We start from the raw sequence: 9023 nt of genomic DNA, 5'->3' as shown, positions 1-9023 counted from the left end.
CCTCTGTATAATGGAATTTCAGAGCAGGATTTGACCGTTTTCTTGCTCTCTGATATTGATGCACATGTTACTAGCAGAATGGCTTTGTTTGCACTGGCGGCGAAAAAGATAAGACTGGGTATAGGACTTACTGTAAGTTACTGATGTATACTGTTGGTTGTGCTTTGATTTATTTTGTGTTGTTATGGCCAATGGCTAAGACAATAAACTAAAGTAAACTTGACTAAAGCACGCTGGAGCAAACAAATGACACTTGTAGGGTTGCCAGCTCCAGGTTGGGAAAGACCTGGAGATTTTGGGGTTGGGACCTAAAGAGGGTGGGGTTTGGGGAGGAGAGGGACCTCAGCATGAAGCAATAGATCACACACACACGCCAAAGCAGCCATTGCCTCCCGATCTCTGGAGTCTGAGACCAGCTGTACTTCTGAGAGGTCTCCACCCGCCACCTGGAGCTTGGCAACTCTATCCTCAGGGCCTCTGTCAATGCCCAACCCACGGGGGTTCCCTGAGACAGCTGGGTAGCCACTTGTTCAAGCCCGGCATTCGGAAAGAAAGAAATTGCAGGTCCCTGGCCTCCACATCACCAAAGAGAGTCGTGTGTCGCCTGCTCCCAGCACTTGGGGGCCCCTGTGTGACACAGAGTGTTGGACTGGATGGGCCTTTGGCCGGATCCAACACTGGCTTCTCTTGTGTTCTTATGTTCTTAAAGAGAGTCGTGTGTCGCCTGCTCCCAGCACTTGGGGAAAGCACTTTGGCGTATAGGCGAGAGAGTCAGTTAAAGCTTCTTCAGAAGCCAGCCGTGGCCTCCCAGCCAGCCTCCCTCCACCTTTCTGAAAGGAAGAGACGTATCCTTGGAGGCTGGAATCCGCCTCTCGGCTTCCTCCCTTCCTCTGATGGCTGCAGTTATTTTGATCTATCCCTCCCCTTCTGGGTGCCTGCAGGGACGGCGCTCCATCCCGCCCGTGTAACCCGAGTTCCAAATCTGGAGGGGGCCACTTAAAGAGAAGAGGAGGCGGAAAGTTCAGACCCTCCTGCCTACACAGCCCCTGCCTCCTCCTGCTGAGTCCGTCATCTTGGGACACAATTAAGCAGAGCAAGGACTAGTGGCTCGGGCTGCACAGAGAGCTAACAGCTGACCCGAGACTGCCAAACAGCTTGAGAATGTGGATGTGCAGCAGTTACCTGCCTAGACTAGATCTGAGCCACTAACCTCTGAACCCCATTATCTTCCCCCAAAACTGAGCCCCGGTCCCCCGCCTGGATTCTCTCACAGGGAAAGAAAAGTACGAGGCTGTGACCGAATGTTCCCAGCGGTTGGTCCTCAGTTCCTGAAATGTGCCCAGCTTTGTGAGCTGGCAGATCGGCCCCCAGCCCTGACTTTAGTGAAAGCTGCCAAGATCAGTCCTGTACTTATTTCGCTTTTCCGGTAGTTATTTTGCTTTTTTTGAGAGCCAGTTTGGTGTGGTGGTTAATTGCACAGACTCTAATCTGTGAGAACCGGGTTTGATTCCCCACTCCTCCACTTGCACCTGGCTGGATGACCTTGGGCAAGCCATAGTTCTGTCAGAGCTGTCCTTGAAAGAGCAGTCCTCAAAAGAGCTCTCTCAGCCCCACCTACCCCACAGGGTGTCTGTTGTGGGGAGGGGAGGGGATGGGGAAGGAGTTTGTAAGCCGCTCTGAGACTCCGAGTAAAGGGCAGGGTATAAATCCAACCTCGTCTTCTTGCCCCATTCAGCAGGTATTTTGGGACTAGCATTAGGAATCAACCCACAAAAGCTATTAGCTCCAAGACATTTTACTAGCCGACAGATGTAAACAAAGGTTTAAAAAGGCACAGGAGTACTCCTGAACACATTAAGGGTGTGTTCAGACGCGCCGTTTGATCTGGTGTCATGACAGTTCAACGGATTTTGTCTATGCAATCACACAGTCAACATCTGCCTCCCTTCCCCAGCCATAGCGTGGATGACAGTCTCTGCAGTTTTCCCAAACTGTGGGTTCTGCTGAGGGGCAGAGGGGTGTACAATGTAAACGACAACAATATCAAACCTCTTTGTTCATTCGCTGTTGGTCCTGTCAGTTTTCAATAGGGCATTCTTGCTTAATGGCTTAAAACCACTGGCTTCAAGTGTTGGAGCTTCCTTCCACTTCTCAGTTTCTGACTTTGGCCTTGGTTTCTGCTTAGCCTAACCATCCCTTTTCCCACCTGTGCTGTGTCCAACAGGTACAGACCTACATGGAGCACCACTGCAATAACACGACCGACAAGCGCATCCTTCAGATGTTCCTTAACATCTGCAGCGATTTGAGCAAACTGTGCCAGAGGCTAGAGTCTCTGCACCCTGGGAACAGCACAACCAACGCCCTGCTGGAGAAATGCAAAATGCTGGTGAGCCACAGCAACGACCTCAGCGCCATCCGAGCCAAGTAGGCAACTATTCCGCATCTTCTCCATTTGTAGACAAAGGGTTTTTGCTCATTCTCATATCCCTTGCTTGTGTGTTGTTCTTGCTTCAGGGTGGTGGTGGTGGTGGTGGTGATGTTCTGAATGTGTTTTGCTGCCTCTAGTGGTCAATTCAATATTACAGTGCTTTAGTTCCGGCATATCTCACTGCAGATTTAAATGCAGGTTTTTATGCCAGACATAAAGTCACATTGAACTGACCATGAGAGGGAATAAAATCAGGGGTCGTTTCGTAGAAAAAGAGCTAGGGGAACTCATTAGCATAACTCATTAGCATATGCCACACCCCCGCCATCACCGGAAGTGTGTCATAAGGCCACACCCCCTGACATCACCGGAAGTGTGTCAGAAGGCCACACACCCCGCCCCCAACAGTCCCGGCCGCCACCGCCAGCCTTGCAGCTCCACTGCCGAGCCCCATGAGGGCGGTGGACCTGCAAGGCCGGTGGGAGCGGGAGAAATGCAAAATGCTGGTGAGCCACAGCAACGACCTCAGCGCCATCCGAGCCAAGTAGGCAACTATTCCGCATCTTCTCCATTTGTAGACAAAGGGTTTTTGCTCATTCTCATATCCCTTGCTTGTGTGTTGTTCTTGCTTCAGGGTGGTGGTGGTGGTGGTGGTGATGTTCTGAATGTGTTTTGCTGCCTCTAGTGGTCAATTCAATATTACAGTGCTTTTGTTCCGGCATATCTCACTGCAGATTTAAACTGCAGGTTTTTATGCCAGACATAAAGTCACATTGAACTGACCATGAGAGGGAACAAAATACATGCAGAACAGAAAAACACATTGAAGCAACAGGAACACACAAGTGAGGAAAAATCGAATGTAGAAAAGCCCAAAATGATTTTGTAAAACTAGGGTCGCAAAGTGTACAAAATTAGCCACATTTTGTTTAGTAAAACATCATTTGCAATTGATTAGCCACCCCAACCCTGTTTTAATTGTGGGCACACATTTGATCACTGGGTTCCTCTTGTCGTCCCATGAAATGTCCTTAAACAAATTACTTTAAGATGATCAAGAGAACCAGTTTGGTGTCGTGGTTAAGTGCGCGGACTCTAATCTGGGAGAACTGGGTTTGATTCCCCACTCCTCCACTTGCACCTGCTGGATGACCTTGGGCAAGCCATAGTTCTGGCACAGCTGTCCTTGAAAAAGAGTAGTTTCTGTCAGAGCTCTCTCAGCCTTACCTACCTCACAGGGTGTCTTTTATGGGGAGGGGAAGGGAAAGGCGTTTGTAAGCCGCTCTGAGACTCTGAGTGAAGGGCGGGGTATAAATCCAATCTCCTCCTCCTCTTCTTCTTTTGCAAGAGGTCAGCTGTAAGTCAGCTGGCTATTCAACTTGCAAAGTAATGAGGGGGGGGATCCCTTTAAAAAAAAGGCACAATGTGAAGCGCCTTTGCTTTTGAGCAGACAGCTGAAAAAAAGAATTGTCTCCCATTTAGATAACCCTCCTGTTGATTCAGCAAACAGACCCTTCCGTGCAGTTTTTCCTTGAGATGTCCCCCCCCCCCGGTTCATTTTGCATGAGGGGGACCTTTTCGTCGGCATGACGCACACAAAAGAACACAGCACCTTGCTAGTGCATATTTTTCATATTTGCAGTGCATCTTCCTCCCTTGAGCTCAGGCTAGCAGACACAATTCATCCATGTGCAATAACAGCTCAGCAGCTGAAGTGGGAGTGGGCTGGGACATGCAAGCAAAAGGGGTATGACTTTTGAGGCTGTGCTCAGATGTGCAGTTTGATCCGCTGCCGTTGCTGTTCCCTTACAGATGTAAAATGCACAGTCAGACAGCAACAGCTGTCTGTCGTGCCCCAGTCGTCTTAGTCCCATTCTACCCTACCTTTACTGCGTGTTTCTTTGATACCTGTGAAAGTCCAGTCCTGTTGGTCTGAACTGGTTCCAAAATGGATTTCCTGTTGTCTGATTGCCCTGTTGCGCACCCAAGCTGTCAGGCAGGTCTGACTGGTCTCTTGTTTTCCGGCTGCCATTTTTTTTACTAGTTAGCGATATGCACATAACTGCATATTCGCACCTCTCCCCCTCTCCCACAGGGGCTGCTCAAAACTTTGTTTTCTTTATAAAAACTTTCAAAGGAGGATGCGTCTGTACTTCAGGTTTTTTCTGTGCTTTGGGGAAGGGGTTAATTGAAAAGTTTAGAGAGGGAAATCGGCAGTGAACTGCATATCCCAGCAGGCTCATCAGCACTTGTGCGCATGCTTAGAGGACAAACTTTTTAAAAAGTGGCCAGTGGCCCCATGAACTACATATCCCAGCAGGCTCATCACGCTTGTGGGCAAAGGTCAAACAAAAAAAAATGGCTGACAGCCTCACTCCCTGGCTGCTGGTCTGATCGCTCAAGGTCAGGATAAAGAGTGCTATAAGGGGTGAGTCTGATCATGATTCTCTGTTGCAAAATAACCTGGATCAATTAGAGGCGGGGCAACAGCAGATCAAACTGCCCGCCTGACCACAGCCTGAGTGATTCCCTCCCTCCCCCATTTGTCAGACAGTCTCTGCACATAGCGTAGCGGCAGCTCAGGGAAAGAAAAATTCTAGCCAGCCCTTTGCCTGCTTTTTCGTTCCTGTATTTGGAGGGAACTTTTTACAGCCTCCCCCCCCCCCATCAATTCTGCCAACTGCAGGGGAGAGCCGAGGGCGAGGAAAATCCATCGCAGGCAAACCGAGGCGGAGCACTTACAGTCGGCGAGAGCCAAGCTTTCAAGTCCTGCTGTATTATTTTCCCCACCTCCACCTTTCTCTTTGGTCACGTTTTAGACTTTTGAGGCTGCATTTGGCAAAACAGAATGTTTCTTTCTAAGCCAACATGCTCTGTGCTATAATTCAACATCTTTCCCTTTACACAATTTATACCCCGCCTTCACCCCCGAGAAGACCCATAGCGGGCTTACGATATTCTCCTTTCCTCTGTCTTGTCCTCACAACAACCCTGTGCAGTAGGTTTAGGCTGGGGATGTGTGACTGGCCCAAGGTCACCCAGCGAGCTTCCATGGCCAAGTGGGGAGTCGAACCTGGGTTTCCCAGATCCTAGTCTGATGCTTTAACCACTGTGCCACGCTGCCTCTCTAGACCCCCTTTTTCTCTCTCCCATCACTGCAAGAGTCCCAAGATAGAGGTGGGCAAGTTATGGCCATTATGAGACCCGTGAGAACTTTTCATCTGGCCCTCAACCTTTACCGCTGACCAGCAAGATGACACTCCCTCGACCCCGTTTAATGCAGCTCAAGAGCCAAAGGCCACTCAGAGAGGGGGAAGGGGAGCTGCAGTGGGGTCGCCGTCTGCTCTCAAGAGCTCCAGTTTGGACACCGGCTCTTCTGGTTTCTAGCACCAGCTGTGGCCCTCGGGCCATACGGCTTGCTCACTGTTCTCCAGTTGGCCTGAGAAAGAGTCCCAGTTGCCCAGTCCTGGTACACGCCCATCACTTTTTCTGTGTTCGTGGTTTGGGAACACCGGGTCCTTCGAGAAATTCATACCTTGGTACTAACTGCACTTCACACAAATCGAGAAATGCACTGCAGTAGACAGAAGCCATTTCACAGAAGTTGGGCTTCCCCTCTGAAGCCCCCTCAAGTCTGAGCGGGCAGAGCCAGCGGAAACAGCAGAGATCAGGGTAGCCTGGGCCGTCCTGGTAAGGGCACATCATCTGCTATGAATCCTTTTTGAAATTGTGGCTGGGGATTGAACCTGGGCCCTTCTGCGTGCCGGGCAGACGCCAGTTTGATGTAGTGGTTAGGAGCCCGGACTCTAATCTGGGAGAACTGGGTTTGGTTCCCCACTCCTCCACATGCAGCTGCTGGCGTGACCTTGGGTCAGTCACAAGTTCTTTCAGAACTGTTCTCTCAAGGGCAGTCCTCGAAAGAGCTCTCTCAGCCCCACCTACCTCACAGGGTGTCTGTTGTGGGGAGGGGAGGGGAAGGGAAAGGAGATTGTAATGCCACTCTGAGACTCCTTTGGGTGGTGAAGGGCAGGGTATAAATCCAGTCTCCTCTTCTTCGACCCCCTCGCCTGTGCCATGAGTTGCACCCCAACCCTTCTTCCTGGTCAACCCACGCAGGTACCCCCACGACGTGGTGAACCACCTCAGCTGCGACGAAGCCCGGAACCACTACGGGGGCGTGGTGAGCCTCATCCCCATCGTTTTGGACTGCATGAAGGAGTGGGTGGCCCACAGCGAGAAGCTCCCTCGGAACATGATTCAGAGCGTGAGTGGCGAGCACAGGAGTCTGGAGAGGCGGGCCGCCAGGGACTTCGGGCGGGGCGCTGCAGGAACGGGGCCCACTGCCTCGGGCCAGCCCACTTTCCTCACAACGGCCACCCAGACCTCCCATATTTTGACAGGCCTGGCCCAGGAGAGTGGGCGGGTTCAGAAAAAGCCACAGGTGGGCCCGGGGAGGGCCGTTGGCAAGCTTCTCGACGGGCCTTGGAAGCCACCTGGTAGACACGCCTTTTAAGAGAACAAGATTTTAAAGCATGCTCACCTGACCTTAAAACTCGGTCTCCCTGGTCTTCGCTTCAGTTATGCCCTTCCCTGATCCCAGCAAGGAAGAGACAGCGCTAAGCATGACCCTCAGGCAACGCCCCCCACCCCGGAACGGGCTCTCCCCTCTTTGCCTTTCTAGATCTGCACTCACAGCCCACCTTTTGCTCAGGCCAGGCCTAACAACCGGTGACCTGCCAAGCCAAACTCGGCCCGCCTCCCTCTGTCAGGGCGCCTGGCAGTTGCTCAACAAGGCCCCTGTTTTCACAGCGCTGGGCAAGCAGCCCAAACCAGGAGGGCTTTGAGGCCCTTTTGATGGCATGTGGCTTGGTGGGTCAAAAGTCATAGTGGCCTGCATTAGATACCTGGGGCAGCTGTGTGCCCCTAACACCGGAAGGCGTTCCATTTACCCAGACCAGTGTTCCCGCTAAGCTGAGTTGGTGTGAGCTAGCTCACAGTTTTTTTAGCCTCTGGCTCACACTTTTTTGTCTCAGCTCAGCAAGGACGGCTCCAGAGCAAACTGATTGATGCAGTAGGTAAAATTGCTCGCTCACAACTTCAATGCCCGTAGCTCACAAGGTAGAATTTTTGCTCACGAGACTCCACAGCTTAGAGGGAACATTGACCCAGACCGTTGCAATTCTGGTCAGCTGCACACATGAGTCAAACCATTGCTCCATCAAGGTCAATACTGCCCGCTCAGACCGGCAGCAGCTCTCCAGGGTTTCAGCCAGATGTATCTCCCATCACCTACTGCCTGGTCCTTTTTAACGAGAGGCTAGGGAGTGAACCTGGGACCTTCCGCATGCCAAGCAGAGGCTCTTCCACTAAGCTGCAGCCCCTCTGCTTAACTCAAGTTATGGCAGCTCACCACCTCCTGGTCCATGACCAGCTAAAGCAGAAGTCAATAAACTACACCACTATAGAGTTTTGTGGGCCTGTGATCAAGGCCTGGCCCACAGAGGGAGGTGTGGGTCAGGGATAGGAGATTTTGATACTCGCTCCGGTCCCCTTTCGAGACAAGAGCCACCTTATTGCAGTCCTCCCTGGGTTCTATAGCTGGACTTGCCTTGCAGGGATAGGAGATTTTGATACTCCCTCCGGTCCCCTTTCGAGACAAGAGCCACCTTTCTAGAGAACGGGTTACCGCAGTCCTCCCCGGGTTCTATAGCTGGATTTGCCTTGCAGGGATAGGAGATTTTGATACTTCCTCCGGTCCCCTTTCGAGACAAGAGCCACCTTTCTAGAGAACGGGTTACTGCAGTCCTCCCCGGGTTCTATAGCTGGACTTGCCTTGCACACGTCACAAACGCCGAAGCCATCTCTGGGGCTTCGTCAGCGGGGCTCAGGCAGCAACACCTCTCTGAAAACCACGCCCCAAACGGCACCCTTGCAAGCACAACCCCGGCCCTCTCTTCTGATTGCTCTTTTCCCCTCCCTACAGGCTCCATAGCTCCGGCATTCTTGCCTCCTTCTGGAAGATGCTCCTGAATAAAGCCATTTCCCCTGCGCACGTGGCTCGTTGCTAGAATTATCGGGGTGGTGGTGGAGGGGGAGTTGTGGTCCAGTTATTGAAGGAAGATCCCATTGAGACAGTCGGGGGAAGAAGGGAGAGGAGAGGAGTCATCTTCTAGTGTCCCTCCTTTTCAGATCCGGGACACCCCCCCCCCTGCAGTCTCTAATCTGTAACGTGCCCTTGAGTGGCCCAAATCCCTCTTCTGATACGAAGCGCCCACCGGGTGATCCAGAACAGTCTCTCTCTTCCTAACCGCCGTGAGGATAAAATGGGGAGGGAGCTCCTTGTTGCCTTGAGCTCCTTGGAGGAAACGCCAGATAAAAATGTAATTAAAAATAAAGCGACGTGGCACCTGCCGTGGTGGTGGTGGTGGTGGAAAGTGCGGCCAAGCCACAGCTGACTGACGGTGACCCCGTGCGGGCTTTTCAAGGCGAGAGACCAGGGGTCATTTTGTAGAAAAAGAGTTGCAGGAGCTCATTAGCATAACTCATTTGCATACGCCACACCCCCTGACATCACCGGAAGTGTGTCAGAAGG

At 51.9% G+C, this 9023-nt stretch overlaps 1 protein-coding gene across 1 annotated transcript in view; it reads left to right on the top strand.

Annotated features, from left to right (window-relative positions):
- Positions 1-8477, top strand: part of LOC107112797 (chromosome unknown open reading frame, human C9orf9) — a 13387-nt gene extending 4910 nt beyond the window's left edge. The window contains exons 2-4 of the mRNA XM_015413983.1: positions 2225-2427; positions 6548-6695; positions 8415-8477. Coding sequence (XP_015269469.1) covers positions 2225-2427; positions 6548-6695; positions 8415-8423 — 360 coding nt within the window. The 3' untranslated portion in view covers positions 8424-8477. The remainder of the gene's footprint in view (positions 1-2224; positions 2428-6547; positions 6696-8414) is intronic.
- The last annotated feature ends 546 nt before the right edge of the window (positions 8478-9023 follow it).

This window comes from Gekko japonicus, unplaced genomic scaffold (assembly GCF_001447785.1).
Source record: "Gekko japonicus isolate JY-2015 unplaced genomic scaffold, Gekko_japonicus_V1.1 scaffold2029, whole genome shotgun sequence".
NCBI classification, from domain to species: domain Eukaryota; kingdom Metazoa; phylum Chordata; class Lepidosauria; order Squamata; family Gekkonidae; genus Gekko; species Gekko japonicus.
This window is presented reverse-complemented; position numbering and strand designations above follow the sequence as displayed.